We start from the raw sequence: 17,766 nt of genomic DNA, 5'->3' as shown, positions 1-17,766 counted from the left end.
CGCTTACTCCCTCTCCTGGAATATCGGTGGCCTTAGCCAATCTAATAAACGTGACGCTGTTCGTGATGTAATCTCGGTCTCGCACCCTCACATCCTCTGCCTCCAGGAAACCAAACTGGATGTCGTAACCCTGATAAAGACCAAATCTTTTCTTCCCGACCCCCCCCCCCCCCCCCCCCCCCCCCCCCCTTCAGCGACCTCCTTGTTGTCGTAGCCGAAGGATCTCGTGGGGGCTTGCTCACTGCCTGGAATCCAGCAATCCTCTCGATTGGCACTCCGATGTTGGGCACCTACACTCTCACCATTCCCTTTTCATCAACCACCTCGGATTATAGCTTCCACCTGACCAATGTCTATGCCCCCTCCAATCACAGTGAGACCAGCGCGTTCCTTGCTGGGCTCCGGAGCATCCAGCCACCGGCCAGTTGCCCCTGGCTGGCCGTTGGTGATTACAACCTCACTCGCTCCCCCATGGACAAGAACACCGCTGGCTTCAATTGGGCCCTGGCCATTTGGTTCGATGGGACCATTGACGAGCTTGCTCTCCTTGAACTCCCTTTACTCGACAGACTCTACACTTGGAGTAACAAGAGAGAATCGCCCACCTTAGCTCGATTGGATAGGGCCTTCATCAACACGGAATTCTGTTGTAATCCTAGCTTGGACCAGCTCATAGTTATCGGCCTAGATTAGAATAAGGAGAGCCCAATCCTAACCAGGTTGAGTGCGTCAGTTAGTTGGAGCTAGATGCATGCTGTGTTCATGCAGTGGCCTCCCGTTTTCTTAGTTTCTGCAGAGTAGTGGAGGTACTCGACATGCTCTCGACCATGAGATGGCGCGGTCCAGTCGGAGGTCATGGGAAGTGCAGCATCGTGGCGCGAGGTGCGCTCAAACATTGTACGTTTATATCAATAGAGTCAGAAAACGTCGCAAGTAGCGCGCGGCACCAAAAACACTCTTGAGTTCGTGTGTGTTCTTCTGAGTTCCTGGTGTGCAGTTAGTGTGCTCGACTTGTCTTCGGCGAGGGGCGCCAGGCAGCGTGGACAACAATTGGTACCGGAGCTATAAGATAAGGGACCTAGCGCGTCGTGATGGGGTCATCGAAGGGCCGAGGCCGCTCGCCGCTGCTGGCAAGCACGAAGGAGAAAGGCGGTGGCTCGGGCAACAAGTCTCCAAGGCGTTCGCCGTCCCCAAGCCGTTCACCGACGCGCCGTTCGCGGACTCGCGGCGCTTGCCGTTCGAGAACAAGACGCCGTGAGGGCACCGTCGAGCGCGTCGTTCGGGAGACAACCGTCTCCGGCAACTGGCCATAGCTCACGAAGACAAACTATGACTCGTGGTCACTGCTGATGAAGCTGAAGCTGCAGTCTCGCTATCTTTGGGAGGCGATTGAGGACGAGGACATCGACTACCACGACGACCATTCCGCGCTGGAGGCGATTTGCTCCGGCGTGCCCCAGGAGATGGTGCCCACCCTAGCGACCAAGCCATCGGCCAAGCAGGCGTGGGAGGCGATCTGGACGATGCGCATCAGCGACGATCGGGTGCGGAAGTCGACGGCGCAATGTCTCCGTGCGGAGTACGAGCAGATCGCGTTCCGAGATGGTGAGTCCGTCGAGGATTTTGCCCTGCGTCTGTCTAATCTTGTGCAGCGGTTGGCGATCCTCGGCGACCTAGAGCCGGAGCCGAAGGTGGTTGCCAAATACCTCCGCGTCGCTCGACCCAGGTACAGGCAGCTTGTCATCTCCATCGAGACGCTCCTCGACATCAACGAGCTCACGATCCTTGGCAAGAAGAAGAAGATCGCCGGCGATGAATGTGCCTACTACGGCAAAACGGGCCATTGGGCTCGCGAATGCCGCAAAAAGAAACACGACGAGGCGGCCCATGCGGCCCAAGCGGAGGAGCCCAAAGAAGGGGCGCTGCTGCTGGGGGTGATGTCGCTAAGCGTCATTCATTCCCCAACCTCGTCGCCGTCATACACTCCATCACCGCAGTCGTCTGAGGGTGCACTCTCTATCAAGATCGAGGGCAGGGGGAGTGCTACAATGGCTCTTGCCGAGGCGGAGCCGGAGCCCATGGCGCACGTGGATCTGGTGTCCGCTGCGGCGGCAGATGCATCCGCATCCTAGTCGTAGGAGCGCCCGGCAGTACACCTCGAGGAGAGCAAGCTGTTCGTCCAACTTGGTGAGAACGGCGGCAACGGGCGGACTCGGTGGATCCTCGACACGGGGGCGACGAATCACATGACCGGGGAGCGTCTGCTTTCTCCGACATCGACACCGGCGTGCATGGTACAGTCCGGTTTGGGTATGGCTCTGTCGTCGAGATCGAGGGGCGTGGAACCATCTTGTTCAGCTACAAGACCGGGGAGCACCAGAGGCTCGCCGGCGTCTACCTCATCCCCAAGCTAACGGCGAACATCATAAGCCTCGGGCAGCTAGATGAGGATCGGTCGAAGGTCCTAATCAAGGATGGGATCCTGCACATTTGGGATCAACGCCGGTGTCTTCTAGCGAAGGTGCAGCGCTCGGCAAACCGGCTATACACCCTCGACCTCAGCATCTGTGTGACGGTGTGTCTCGCCGCACACGCCGATGACGTCGCCTGGAAGTGGCATGCGAGGTACGGTCACCTAGGTTTCCAAGGGCACAAGCTGCTGTCCAGGAAGGAGATGGTCCGAGGGCTCCCGACGATCGACCACGTGGAGCAGGTGTGCGAGAGTTGCCTCGCCGGGAAGCAACGTCGTCAGCCGTTCCCGACGGTGAGCAGATTCCGCGCGTCGCGTTCCTTGAAACTCGTGCACACGGATCTCTGCGGGCCGATCACGCCGGAGACATCGGGCGGCAAGCGCATGTTCCTGCTTGTCGTGGATGACAGGAGGCGGTACATGTGGTTGATCCTGCTGGCGTCCAAGGATCAAGCTGTTGCTGCGATTATACAATTGCAGAAGCGTCTGGAGGTGGAAGCTGGAGAGAAGCTGGGCACGCTGCGCACCGACCGCGGCGACGAGTTCATGGCGCAAGCGTTCGTTGACCACTGCGCCGATCATGGGGTCCAGCAACACTTCACTGCGCCGTACACGCCTCAACAAAATGGCGTGGTGCAGCGGCGCAACCAAACTGTGCTGGGGATGGCCCGCAGCATGATGAAGGCAATGAACGCGCCCAGATGGCTCTGGGGTGAGGCGGTGAGCACCGCCATCTTCGTTGACCACGTGTGATTGATGGTCTTCGAATATTAATTGCGATGTGTTACCGATTTGTCAGTGTGTTCAAACTGACAACGAAATGGTGACGCGAGCAAATTTCTGAAATCTAAGAGAATATTGGAACGCATTATCAGACCACGACCAGCTAACTATAAGATTGATATTTTCCTGACAATTAGTTCAGGAGAATCAGAAACGCATTCATTAAACATGTATAATGTCGAGACAATCATTAACATCCCTCGATGCTGTTCATTCATCAGGTCCACCTACCTTCCGGTGTGAAGTCAGGCACCCAAGAAATTTCATCTGCATTTCTTGTTAAGTCCTCTATGCCTTGCGAACAAGAACACAAAAATATGTATATAATAAAAACCTCTCGAACCCACGCCTCGCTTTGGTCGAACGATAGTCCCGAACATGACCAAAATAGTGGAATTATCCTAATATTTTTAAGTAGTAATAAAACACGACCGCTAATAATCATAGCACATAGGAATTTTCACTAGCAGGCATTTGGTAAGAAAAGTTTATACTAAATTTTAAATGCTAAAACACTAGTAGAAGCTCACGTCACTAAAAAAAAAAGTCTAAAATTCTAGTTGTGAATGACACTGTAGCCCTAACAGATCTTATAAACTCGTGCTTTAGCATGAGACACACAAATGGTTTTTTAACCCTTCTGTTGATTGTTTCTTATCTCCTTGAAGTGTGGACATGCGATGAGTACAGTATAGATAATAGGTAATTAATTAGTACAAAATTATTAGTGTTTATTCTTATGATCATAGTTGTATGTTTTTCTACTAATTTAAATTTAGCAAATTTTGCATGTTACCTTAGGGGCATTTGCCTCGTAGCGAGAAAAGAAAACTACAAAATCGACTTATCTATATCTAGTATTAAAGACAAAGAATTATTTGGTCTATCCTTTTTTATTTCCACGATACCCTCGTGCTCCTCTCTGCATCGTATGTACGACTCACGATACATGTTCATATGAGTTATGGTCTTTTTGGCATAGCTCAAAAGGGCTTCAACTAGCTTATCTGGCAAGTGCATTGTGGTGCTACTGTTGAGCTTTTGTAGATTGAATCCGATGAAACCGTTGGCAGCAAAATGAAGTAGAAAGGTGTTGAAGCCGATGAAGGCAGTGTTTTGGGGCTTCAAATGACTTATGATGTAAGTAGCTTCGATGCATGAACAATAGTGAACTTGAAGCTGGGACAAAGCCTTACCGAAGAGAACCTTGGAACCATGCGTGTACGCACTTCTAACGGCGAGACTCGAATCCAAGACGTATTGGAACAGATGATACAGTTATTGAAGGATAAATACTAAGGTACACCATTTACCTACTAACATGGGCGGCGGCAGGGGTATGCCCCCGTATGCCTCAGCATACCCATGATTTGGGAGAAAAACATAATATGTATAATATACACTAATACACAGGTTTATACGTATCTTGGAAGAGAAAAGTTTCTGGCAACCCATGAACGAAGCCCCAGAATACATCTCCGTGACTCCGTCGCTCGGTCGCCCCTGCCCGGCGCCCCTTTCCCTGCTCATGGCGCGTTGCTGCCTGGCATGTGCCTGACTGGCTAACGATTCATCTGCCGCCGCGCCCCACAAGCCGAAGCATTACACTCGATGATTCATCTGCCGCAATATCGCAAGAACTGAGCGTCGACCCCGTCTACCGAGTGTCCTCTTCCTGCCTAGTGGCTTCCGATCTTGGCCTGCTTATGACTCTGAATCTGTGCCTGGACTGGCTCGAACAGGTAAGTTAATTAGACCTATAGAGTCCTAACGTGCTAGCAAATTCTTAATTTAATAATTTACTAATGCTGTTGTTGGCTGATTTGATTTGTTTGTGTTTTCTTTTGTTCTGATTAGAGTGAAGGGCTGAAGACATTAGATATTTAGGCATGGGACTTGACTTAATATATATATATATACACTATGAATTTATTTAAATTAATTCAATCTACATCATGTCTACTAGAAATAGAAAATATGATTCTTGAGGTTAGTAATATTTTTATTGTGTTTCTACATATGGTACAAAAGAATACATATTAAAGTTATAAATTTAAGTGAAAGTATGTCTATAATACATGTTAAAGTCATATATTTCATTGAAGCTATGATTTAATTTTATTAGCCATACAACTTGTATAAACTTTAGGGCCCCGATTTATCGTCGCTCCAGCCCCAAATTTCTCGAGATGGCCCCGAGCACAGAGCACCTCCCCTACTCCGGCTGCCGGCACCGCCAGGCAGCACCTCGCCACGTCCCCCACTCCGGCCGACTCGCCCCTGCACTCCCCCTCGCCGGCTCGACTGGTCGCCCACTGCAGGCTACGGCCCTTGCCCTTTTCCCTACTGCGGCTGCTTCGAAATTTTATACATGTGGCATACCTAGCCATAAATTTCTGGCTCCGCCACTGCCTACTAAGAGGTAATATCTCAAATAAATATGAACAATTGATTTTTCAGATTTTATGGATTACTTGATAAATTAAAAAATCTAGAAAAACAAAAATACTTTCTTCGCATTCCCCTAATGACGGGAGGGTAAATCCTTTAGGGCTCGTTCGTTTCGGTTGAAACCCGGGCAGGAACGATTCCGGTTGCCTAAAGCTTATTCAAATTAGGTAACTAATCCGGTCTGGAATATTTCCTGGGATCCGTTCCCCTTCAAACGAACGTGGCCTTAAAAAAAACCATCCCGGTTCCCCTAATCACAGGAGAAACAGAACGTGGATTCCTTTCCCTCTCCGTGCGCGCAACAGCGCAGAATCCTGGCGGCGTGTGCACGGAAGCGGTCTAGCAGGCGGGCTGGCGGCGCTGCACGCCGGTCGTCCCCGATCTGGCCATCCTCACTAGCTCCCTTCGCCAGGTGCGCACCTCTTCTTCCCGTCTTGATCTGATTTCTCCCTCAAATCTCTGAACCAGATCCCCTCCTTTCGATCAGGGAAAATGCTCCGGCAATGTCACCGAACAAGCCACGCTCACGGGACCAATCCCCAAGTTTCCACTCATGTTACCCATACTCATCTAACATGCATGGACACGGTAACACGTTGGTGCAGATAACGTGCCTATATATACACACAATAGCAAATATGTCTGCGTTGCAACTATGGCTTGCAGCTCCGTGATTTATTATTCAGTAATGGCCGGCACTGGCGTCGTTCACGAGACACGCTTGCTGGCGCATGAAGCACTGAAATGTCGATATTCACTGTAGAATTGGACAAACTGCAGCATCATATAAGTATGTATTTATTTTCCTATGAAATTCGTCGATGGAGTAAACAACTGCTGCCCCAAATATTCGCACGCCCATCAACCAACCGGCTCGCGACCGCCGACAGTGTGCAATCTTTATTGCTCCCGTGCTGCTGACTTGACACGGAAGAAGCAGCGGCGGGTGCCAGCGCTCTATTGGCTGGTGGGTTCACTTGATTCGTTTTGGCTTCAGTGCTGAGAGTGAGAGGTCTGCTGCTGCCTGCTGGCTTCGATGCATCCACTTCACCTCATCAGCTCTTTCAAAAAAAAAGAAAAAAAAACCTGGCAGAAGAGAGACTGGGAGCAGCAAGCATGATTTTGGGGGATTCTAAGCAATTAATTTATCCTTGTGCTCTACCAAAATACATCTTACAGCGAAACACAAGAAAATACATCGTACACCGACGGAGACATATGGTTGGTGTCCAAGTTTGCTTCGCTGGACCTTAGCTAATATGACGAGTAAAATCGAAGACATACCTGTGATAAAGTTTGGCAAAAAAAAGTCTATAACATATGACTTTTTATCGCGTGATGAGACTCAAATTTCAAAAAATAGAAAACCCTTCAATACGATATCGAATGAAGATAATTTTTATATGTAAATTGTAGACCTCGATGAGATCTACAACTTTATAGTTTTAATTTTTTTCATTTGAGGACAGTAAGATGCTCGAAAAAATAATATAAAATTTCAGCACCATATTTTGTCACGTGATGAGACTCAAATTTCAAAAAATAGAAAACCCTTCGATACGATGTCAGATGAAGATACTTTTTATATGTAAATTGTAGAGCTCAATGAGATCTACAACTTTGTAGTTTTGAGTTTTTTCATTTGAGGACGTTAAGATGCTCAAAAAAATAATTTAAAATTTTAGCACCTCCCGAAAATAGAAAACCGCTTTTGAAACCGGCCGAGGACCAAATTCGTCCGGTTTTGATAGTTGGAGGGTGTTTCTTGACCGGTTTCATAGTTGAAGGTTGAAAATTGAACTTTGGTGCAAGTTGAGGGTTGTAAAGTGTACTTTACCCTTAAAAAAAACTTGTAATGGAAAGCCGCAAGAACTTTGATCCATCTCTACCAATAGCTAGTTCAAAACCTGCCTTCCAGTTTAGAAATTTCAAAAGGACGTTAATCATGCAAAACATTCATGTTCATTCTTCAAAAATTGAAATTCAAATCTCAAAGAGGGTGAATACAGACGTTGAGCATTAAAATCAAAAGCCAAAAATGGATAGAAAGATTAAAAAGTTCACATCCGCCCACCGTGGGGCTCGAACCCACGACCACAAGGTTAAGAGCCTTGCGCTCTACCGACTGAGCTAGACGGGCTATATGTTTTATCTGCTGTGCAGTTCCTCTAGAGCTTATGCACATTTTTCAAAGCTACTCCTCGGTCCACAACGGGGCGCTTTTCTGGCATCTCTACCGTATTCGATGCACCGATGTAAATGTAAACTTTCTTAAAACCACACAAAAAAAAATATCCCCCACAATCGTGACCTCTCCTACATGCACCAAGCAAGCTGCACTCAGAACCTGTCATATAGGTATGAACCTGTCATACTATAGACACATGCGGGCTTTGCAGTTGTCTAACTCCAAGGATGATGTCAGTCCAATTGGTATGTATTTCTTTAATTCAGATTAACCTATTGTTTTATTTGGTTCATTAATATTCTTTCATATTTCGTTCTAATTTTTTGTCTCTCTATCTCTGAATTTTACTAGCTTGGGATTATTCTTCATGAGTTTGCACATGGTTTATTTTTGGAGGAAAAACTAGAATGCTTCAGGTCATGAAGTGACACTGAAGTTGAGAGTTTATCGAAGCAAGGTCAAGGGCCTGGAAAGGTATAAACTCTGGCATGCCCGTCCAGTATTTTCATTTTATTTTATTATTACCACTTTACCAGAGCTGAATAGTGTTATCCATTATTTGTAGCAACTTGCTTATGCTACTTTAACATGTAATTAAACTTCTTTATTTTCAGGTCCAGACCCGAACTAGGAAAATGAATTCTCAGGGTGCTAGAACAATTGTCAAGGCTGCAGCAATTATTCTATCTGAATTATTAGCTGTTGGGTAATTCTCTATTATGGCTTGGGACAAATGAGTCGGATCAGTGTAAGAAATAGATTTTTATAAACATGTTAGTATTTTGGTTTGTATTTACTATTTTAATTAATAAGGCAGCATGGTAGTCCTTTTTCTTCTTTTTTTCTCAGACCTCACTCACGTGGGAGCCTCCGACACTGGATCTGCCCCTTTGTATTCAGCTAGGAGTGGCACATAACAATTATCTGTTGTAGCAATGCTCTAGCCCTGGTAAGCTCTTTCCTTCTCTGAAGGCAAGGGGTGCTCACTGCTGCTTGTTACGGGAAGTCGGGAACGACCTTGCTCTGTATGCCCCTAGCTCATGAGAGGGGAGGAGACACATGGGCTGCCCCCGTCGATACTACTCACCACACCTCCGTCAGGTACATCTCCCTTCCCACAGGATTGAAAACTAACGCTATTCCTATACAAAAGGGGCTTCAGAAGAAAAACAGAGCTTAGATGACATAAGAGTATAGGACTATTACAGGCACACCTTTACTAATTCATCAGGCACTCCAATCATTTGGATCTCATAGATGAACGCAGAGGATTTACTCAGGTTTAGGCCTACATGGCACAACTCTAGGTTTCAATTAACTTGTACTAGAACATGGCTGCTCTCTCTCTCATCAGTATTGTGAATGCTATAATTGGTTGGATTTTCCGGTATGTACAGTTTCAGACAAGTAATGATTAATAACTACTTATAAAGTAAATAATCCATTATGTATATGGAAATTTACTAAAAAAAGTGAGTGCATGGGAACATTGCATTGAACTCTGCCAGTAAGCATGGATCACTGAATGAAATTTCCAGCTTTGCAGTCATCGTCCTGGAGATCTAAATCAAGAGGTTTCAGTTCAAGGTCATTGTGGCGACCAACAATGTGGTAATTTTATATATTGCCTGTCAAAGTTCTAGGATATGGTGGCAATTTTTTAAAACTTTTATATCACACTGAGCCAGCAAAGAACTTGCTGACCAACTTAAGAAAAAATTTTACAAAGCACTAGAAGGACTACTCCATGATGGAAGAAAATCCCAATTAAAATGGTGTAATATGCTGCTTAAACATCTGCAGTACCACTTCCAACAATAAATATCAATTGTGCTCTCTGGTTTAAATATCAATTGACACGGACATATCATGATTTGCATTTTGACTTTTATTTACGTGAATAAAAATGGAATTTGATGTTATTGTAATTATTGGATTATGTGTGGAGCTCTATGGTTTTTAATACGACGACGGCTAACTAGAACTTTTCAGCTCTATGATTTTTTTTCTTCTTCTTTTACAGTTTTTACATGGCATCAGTTGGTACTCCATTATCCTCTCTGTTCGCTTGATCGTATCAGCCATGCTTATCAGTTATAATACAGTATTTTTCTCTCACAATAAAACAGCATCAGCCAGCTTATAAGCTACAGAAACGATCAAGCGAATAGGGATACGTGCCACGGACGTTATGCAGGATACGAGGCAGCAGCGGCATTGATGATGTCCTTCTTGTTTTTTTTTCTTTTCTCATGTTTACAGTGCGTTGGAACCATGCTATATTCTGATTATATATTCATTTTTTTTGTTTGCATTGATGGCGACCGTATGATGGGATGGACTAAAAAAAATGATCCCATTGATTTCTGTTTGCGTTTAATAACTCGGAAATATATGTCTTTTGTTTATTTGATTTGTATGGCTATATGCTGTCACGGTGTTAGCACGGGCATTATATAAAACCATCGTCGCAATCACAAAGGAACAACTGGAACCCTGAGCCCCGAAACATTCTTTGCTTGAGTGTTTGTGCATGCTGCATTGAAAACAAAAGCTTGCCCCCTCCAGAGCTGCAAATCCCAACCAAATCAGCCAAGCAACCTGCGCACGCGGATGCAATAATCAAGAACATCTTTTGCCGACACAAGACGACTCCTCTGCTTGCTGAAAGCCTCACACAACATGCATGCCACTCCCCTCTGCCCCCTCTGCCACACCAAACACGAAAGACAAAAATAGCAAGAATCATTTGTCTTTAAAACTGTTCTCTGTACATTCATATATTTGCGGTTCACAAATCAGATACAAAAGTGCTCTCTGTACATTTGTATTTGTCTTCGTTTTGTACGCCTCACCACGAAATCAGTATCAGATCCCGTCCCGACTCTTCAAAAAACTCGAGCCGGGAAAGAACAAACTTTGGTCGTCCCTCATCACCCTCTAATAACCCAATCAAAGACGAAAAGCAGCCACAAAAAAATTTCAAATGTACAACTTCGTGCGCCGGGGACGACCAACTATACACGGATGACACGGTCGCCGGTCGCCGGGGTTGGTGCGGACGCCGGCGTCTGGCGCTGCTCGTAGTGGCGGTGGATCTCATTCACCAGCCACCGCGCCCTCTTGCCCGCCTGTGGGGTGCCTTCAGCGATGAGCGCGTACAGCGCCGGCATCAGGCCAGGCAGCTTGCCCAGCAGCGCGAGCACCTTGTCCCCGCAGTGCCGGCCCAGCGACGCCAGCAGCGCCACGCAGTGCTCCTTGGCCGACCGCGACGCCGCCTCGCCGAGGAAGTCCACCAGCCTCGTCACCAGCTCCGAGCTCGCTGCGACGGCGCGAGCGCCGCCCGGCTGCTCCGCGAGCCTCGCGAGCAGCGCGACGGCGTCGAGGGCGAGGTCGCTGCCGTCGTCTCCGGCGGAGGCGGACGACGCGCCCACCAGCATCAGGCCGGCGAGCACGTCCACGGCGCCCGCAGACACCGCCCTGCCGTGCGCGTCCGCGCACTGGAGCAGCCCGTAGAGGCTCACCAGCGCGTTCTTCCGCCCCCGGTACGCGCCGTCGCGCGCCAGGCGCACCAGCGTCGGGATCGCCTCCGGGATGCGGCTGATCTCCACGCAGTACTCCGGGTTGGACGAGAGGTAGAACAGGACGGCCGCCGCGTTCTGCCGCGCCTCCACCTTGGCGGCCACGTTCACGGCGTCCACGATGAGACCCAGCCCGCCGGCCTCCACCAGCGCCCGCCGCCCCGCCGGGTACTTGGACAGGTTGAGCAGGCCCGCCACGGCGTTGTCCTGCACGGACGCGTCCGCGGAGGAGAGCAGGTGGAGCAGCCACGGCACGGCGCCGGCCTCCACGAGGCACGCCCGGTAGAAGACGTTCCGCTTCGACAGCTTGCGGGCCTCGTGCGTCGCCTTCGTCTTCTGCTCCTCGGGCGCGCCGCTGACGCTGGACAGCCTCGCCGTCAGGAACGCCGCGGAGAGGCGCACGCCGCCGGCCGCGGCCGCGCCGAACGGCGTGGCGGTCTTGTCCACCGCGCACCGGTGCTTGCTGCTGGGCTCGTGGACCGGGACGCCCCTGCTGAGGAGGATCTGCTCGATGACCCCGCGCGCCGCCACGTTCGGCACCAGCTCCGCGCTGCGGAGCCTCTCGCCGGTGACGGGGCACGTCCGGCACCCACTCTTGATCCACTTCTTGATGGACGCGCGGTCGTACGTCTGGCCGGTGGCCACCGTCACCGGGTCCGTCATCAACTCCAGCGTGATCGGGCACTGCAGCGCCTCCGGGTTGAGGCTGAGGGTGAACATCGGGGGGAGCCTGTTCACCGTCGCGGCGGCCTTGTCGGTCTTGCTGCCTGAATCATCAATGCGGTCGAACAAGACGACGCGGCAGTAGAGCAGGAACGCCATGAGGCTGGTGATGAGCACGAGGTCGTTGTCGTTGTCGTCGCTGCCGGTCTCCAGGCGCTCCAGCAGCTCGGCCTCCAGGAACGCGCCCTCCTCGGAGCAGTCGTGCCAGGTGGCGAGGCCGACGCGGGCGAGCACGAGCCTAGCGTCCTCGGCGTCGGGCGTGACGCCGCTAGCGAACCGCGCGAGCACCGAGCGCACGCCCCGCGCCGCGCGGTCGTCGTCCGGGTCCGGCCGCAGCCGCGCCGCCGCGCGCCACGCGTGCCGGGACACCAGCCCCGCGATCTCCTCGGCGTCGGCGTCCGCGGACGCCGCCCCCCCGACGACGACGTGCCCCTCCGAAGGCAGCAGCAGCACGTCCATCGCCGTGGCGACGGAGCCCAGCAGCACCCTGAGCTCGGAGGCCGCCAGCTCCGCGTTCATGAGCACCCACAGGCGCGCCCCCTTCCGGGCGCAGTCGGCAAGCAGGAGCCGCAGCTTCTGCAGCGCCACGTGCAGCTCCGAGAGCCCCAGCACGAGCACGGCCGGGGCCGCCTCCGCCTCGTCCGGGACGGGGATGCCGTCGAGGAACGCGAGGAGCAGGCCGGCGATCCGGACGGCCTCGCGCGCCGCGCCCCGGAGCGCCGGGAGCGCGTCCACGTCGGCGGCGGCCCGGAGGCCCGCGACGTCCGCGGCCAGGGAGAGCAGCGACGCCAGCAGCGGCGCCGGCGCGATGGCCTCGCACGGGCACACCGCCGGCAGCGCCAGCATCCGTCGTCGGCGCGGCGCCATCTTCTCTGGGTGTCGGACGGAGCAAACAACCTGGATGGGGGAATGGAAATGAACGCGCAGACGATGGTTCCTCTCCTCTCTGTGTCTCGTCTCGCCCACCTCTTGTCGCGGCGCCGGCCAAATTTAGAAGCGCGCCTAACTTATAGGGGCGCGGGCACACGTGTTGGCTCCAATGGGGACACGTGGCGATCAGTCCACGTGGACGGTGCCCGGTGGGACCGACGGATGGGTCCTGGATGGTGAGCTGCAGCTTCCACGACGGGATCAGTATTGCTAAATAAAGTCTGTTTTGAGGTAAGTCAAATATTTTAAATTTTAATTATAAATAAAAAAATTTGAGTTGAGTTTAAAATTATAAAAGTGATGTAAGTAGATTCATCTCAAAATGTAGTTTTATAAAAATATATATTAACTATATTCTATAAATATTTTTTAGCAAAAAATAATGGTAAAGATTATTTTTTTTTTATCATGTCGATGTCCAGAACGATACAGATGAAGGCACGCGCGGACGCACAGTGCAGTGCTGCGCTGTGCAATCTATAAACGAACTAGATCAAGCTGTATTTTCAGTAAAAGATCCAGAACGGATGCACCCAGTTGGAGACTTGTAGACCGTTCGGCTGGCCGGAGCCGGCTGCTTCCTCCTCATAAAAACATTGTTCACCTATCAGCGAGAACAGTATTTTTCTCTCATAACAAATCAGCTGAAAACGACAGCCAGCTTTATTTGAACGCTTGCTCGGCTTGGGTTGCCTGAAAATGGCAGGATTATTTCAGTAGGTGTCAAACAAGGATGGCTACATGGAGCAAGGTTGTCAAATCTCGTTGCTGCCGTATCATTATATGATTATAATTGTATTTTGATACCTTTACTAAGAGGGAGATCGATTCACCACCAGATGAACCGTTGAGGATGTCACCAACCGAGGGTAGTGAAAGAGTGTCAGCTAGCCTTTCAAGGCTATGACATCGCACCGTACCAACTTAGCAATGCAATGCGGTGTGCAAGTTTCATGTTTTTTTGGGTCTATCTAGGGCTAACTAGAACGTTTTTTTTTTGTCCATTCATTTTTTTTTGTCCCACACAACGTGTTGAATCTTGGGGTTGTTCATTCATATGATGGCCATGTTCGGCTTACCCCATATTCGGTTTGTATGACTTGTTTTTTTAATCGGAACAGCGTTTTTCTCTCACAACAATTCAGCCAAAACAATGTTTTTCAGTCAGTTTCAGCCAAGATTCAGACCAGCGAACGGGGCCGATATAGGTCTGGAGCAGTTAAAGGGAAAAGGAAAGGATGTTCTATCGTATTAAACGCCTGCTAATGGGGCGGGGGGAAACATGTTTTTTTGGGGCGGGTTTTGCTATGGAGTGTGTGTGGATGGGTGGAAACGTGTTCGATTGGCTTGCGGGTCGGGGCGGGCTGGGTATAGAGCGAAGACGGGTTGGGGCGGGGCGGGGGAAAGATGACCCGTCACGTAGCCTCCCGTGCTCGCCGGTGAGTCCGTTACTCATCGCTATCTCCCGTCGTGAACTCTCGGAGAAAGCAGGCAGCAAAGGGCTAGTGAGCGTTGTTCCGTACCTATCGATGCGGTTGCAGAGCTTATGGAGCAATTTTCTAGTTGTCCGCCACGGCAACGCGGAAGACGCGCTCGCCGACGCCGCGCTTCATCACGTCCACGTCCTTGAACTGCTGGCGGGGCTTGTCGTTGTCCCCGTCGGCGGCGGTGGCGACGGCGTCGGCCTCCGTGGACGAGTACAGGATGGCGGTGCGCGCGCGGTTCGGCGGTTATAAGTAGGTAGGCGCTGGATGGCCGCCCAGCGGAGCGCCCGTCGTCATCGACGCCGCCGCGAATGACTGACCGGGAGCCGTGCTGCACAACTGCAGCATGAAGACATCGTCGACGCCCCACGGCTCCATGCCCATGCCCTGGCCGATGCCCCGACTCATCCGACGCCCCAACTCCCGGACAGCACGGCACGGGCATGGTGCCGCCGAGTGCGCCTTGTCGAACAGGTCGCGGACGTTGGACTTGCTCTCGCCGTACCACATAGTCAACAGCTCGGGGCATAGAAGAGCACGCCACACGACGGCGACATGCAAGACATCTCGAACATCTCCAGGAGATCCACCGGGTATGCAGCACGCACACGTACTGAACCATCTCCTGGACCTTAACTTCTTCTACTTGCAGAAATCATGGACTTGTCGGATTCCAAGTGCAAGCCGTGCTGCCTCAGCAAGGTCGTCATGCTCACGCGCCTCGCCGGCCGCCACGCCCCCGCGTCGTTATGCTCACCCAGCCACCCTGTCAGCAAGGTCGTCATGCTCACAAGCAAAACCCGCAAGAGCGGGGCGGGTTGGGGCGGGTGTGGTTGGGTTGGCATCCAGTGTTCTCCAAGGACGGGTCGGGGCGGGTGTGGGGTGGGTCTGTCCCCATTAGCAGGCGTAATCGTATAAGGCCCTCCACAACATGTAAGTGGTGTCTAGAGAAAGATAGGTTTCACAACAAAAACAAAGTATATCGCACCGAAGGACCATAGTGTGACAAGGAAAAGGACGTCAAAACTATCTGCACTGTTTAGTCCGCGAAATGAAAATTTTTGGATGTCACATCGGATATTTCGGGGATGTCGGAAGGGGTTTTCGGATACTAATAAAAAAACTAATTACATAGCTCGCCTGGAAACTGCGAGACGAGTTTATTAAGCCTAATTAATCCAGCATTAGCGCATGGTAGTTACTGTAGCACTTATGACTAATCATGGACTAATTAGTCTTAAAACATTCGTCTCGCGTTTTTCAACCAAACTGTGCAATTAGTTTTTTCGTCTATATTTAATACTCCATGTATGTGCCGCAAGATTCGATGTGATAGTTTGGGGTGAAAATTTTTTAGAACTAAACCAGGTCTAAGAATCTGGAGCCCAGATAAAATAAAATAATCACTATCTCTCTTTGCCTGTGATTGGCTGGATGCGCGTGACCATAAAAGGACCAGCAAAGGATTGATTGTTTATTAACTGCGCACAGGTGGGTAATGGCATCGAACTGGCTCCACTAGAAACTGGCATCAGCAACCACCGTGAGAAGAGTAGTGCGAAAACCTTCTCTCTCCTTTTTTTTACGTCACTCTAGGCACACGACGTGGACATCTAAAAAAACGAGCTTGGTTGTTCTTTTTCTTGTTTGGAGCATCGTTTTCTCCATTGCGGCTACCGATGCTAATTCGAAGAATGCAGGCATCAATCAAAGCTTCAATTGTCAAATAAGTAAAATACTAGTCCCTCGAGTTCAAATTATAAGATGTTTTAGCTTTCCAGATAGGTTGTGTTACTATATATCTACACAGTATATATCTAATTGCATAGCAAGAATTATATATCTAGAAGAGCTCGTGAGAGGATTGGAGTGATTTTAGTGCATTGCATCTTGGTCATAACATTTGGTGGCACTATGTGGTCTCTGTGACTCGGGATTTCTTGTTACTTTTGGTGATTGCCGTCACCAAGCCGGCTTGGTGCTTGTGGTGACCGTTGAGAAGATCTTGGTGATTGTTTGAAGTCTCCGGTCTTGGCTATTGTAAGGGGCTTTGTACTCATCCCTGCGGGAGAATCGCAAAGAGTAACTCTAGTGAAATCATATGATGTTTGGAGAGGTCCTTACCGGCTTCTAAGTGAAGTGGTGAACTTAGGATACACCTCAATGGGGACATAGGTTGCCGGCAAGCAACCGAACCCTGGGGAAAAAATTCATTGAGTCACTTGCCCTGGTTGGTTTGCTCTCTCAACACTTGCAATTACATTCATAACTTGTTCTTGTGTTGTTGCTTGCCTAGTGTTAGCTAGTGTAGCTTAGTCTTCTTGTTAGTAGCTTTGTTATCTCTAGCTCTCTAGTTGTTTTAATTTCTAGCTCTCTTGTTAGTTGTTTAGCCCAGTTGCTCTTGTTGCTAGCTTCAATTCTAATTGCTTGTTTGTGTGAAGAGCTTAATTCTTGTTCATGCAACTAGAATTGTATAGGGGGTTTGCATTCTATTGCATAGGCTAGGCAAATAGTGGCTATTATGTGCCCTGTTTGTTTGGCTGATAAGCCATGGCTGAAATGGCTGAAAGTCCTGTTGGCTGATTTGTTGTTAGAGAAAAATATTGTTCGTTGGCTGAAAAAATACGGCTTATAAACCAAGCAAACAGGGCGATGGTCTCTTTTACTTGGGATAGGCTGGATTTGCCCGTTGGAGACTTGGCGTGTTATTTTTGCACGCTTCCTCGGCTTGGGTTGCCAAAATGGCAGGATTATTTCAGTAGGTGTCAAACAAGGATAGTCGTAGGGGCTACACGGAGCATGCATATGGTTGTCAAATCTCGTTGCCGCCGTATTTTAATTTCATGTCTAAGATAAGATAATATTGATTGTAATTGGTTTTGAATATCTAGATTTGATTTAGAATCTATAATTTTGATAACTTTACCAAGAGGGAGATTCACCAACAGATGAACCGCTGAGTATGTCACCAACTGTGGGCAGTGAAAGACGTTGTCAGCTATAGCCTTTCAAGGCTATATGGCATCGCACCATACTAATTTAGCAATGCGGTGTGCAACTTCCATATTTCTTGAGAACGTTATTTTGTCCATTCAAAAAATTTATCCCACACAACGTGTTCAATGTTGGGGTTGTTCATCATATATGATCGAACAT

The 17,766-nt window shown here is 49.6% G+C and overlaps 1 protein-coding gene and 1 non-coding gene across 2 annotated transcripts; both read right to left on the bottom strand.

Annotated features, from left to right (window-relative positions):
- Positions 1-7,771: 7,771 nt before the first annotated feature.
- Positions 7,772-7,844, bottom strand: TRNAK-CUU (transfer RNA lysine (anticodon CUU)). The gene has a single exon. It is a non-coding gene; the product is annotated as a tRNA-Lys (tRNA).
- Positions 7,845-10,569: 2,725 nt separating this feature from the next.
- On the bottom strand, positions 10,570-13,167 carry LOC136500899 (U-box domain-containing protein 19-like). Its single transcript, XM_066496366.1, has one exon. It carries the CDS (start codon positions 13,061-13,063, stop codon positions 10,910-10,912), a length of 2,154 nt encoding a protein of 717 aa, XP_066352463.1. The 5' UTR covers positions 13,064-13,167; the 3' UTR covers positions 10,570-10,909.
- Between the last annotated feature and the right edge of the window lie 4,599 nt (positions 13,168-17,766).

Source organism: Miscanthus floridulus, chromosome 13 (genome assembly GCF_019320115.1).
Source record: "Miscanthus floridulus cultivar M001 chromosome 13, ASM1932011v1, whole genome shotgun sequence".
Lineage (NCBI taxonomy): Eukaryota > Viridiplantae > Streptophyta > Magnoliopsida > Poales > Poaceae > Miscanthus > Miscanthus floridulus.
Note: the sequence above shows the minus strand (reverse complement) of the source record. Positions and strands in the feature narration are given on the sequence as shown.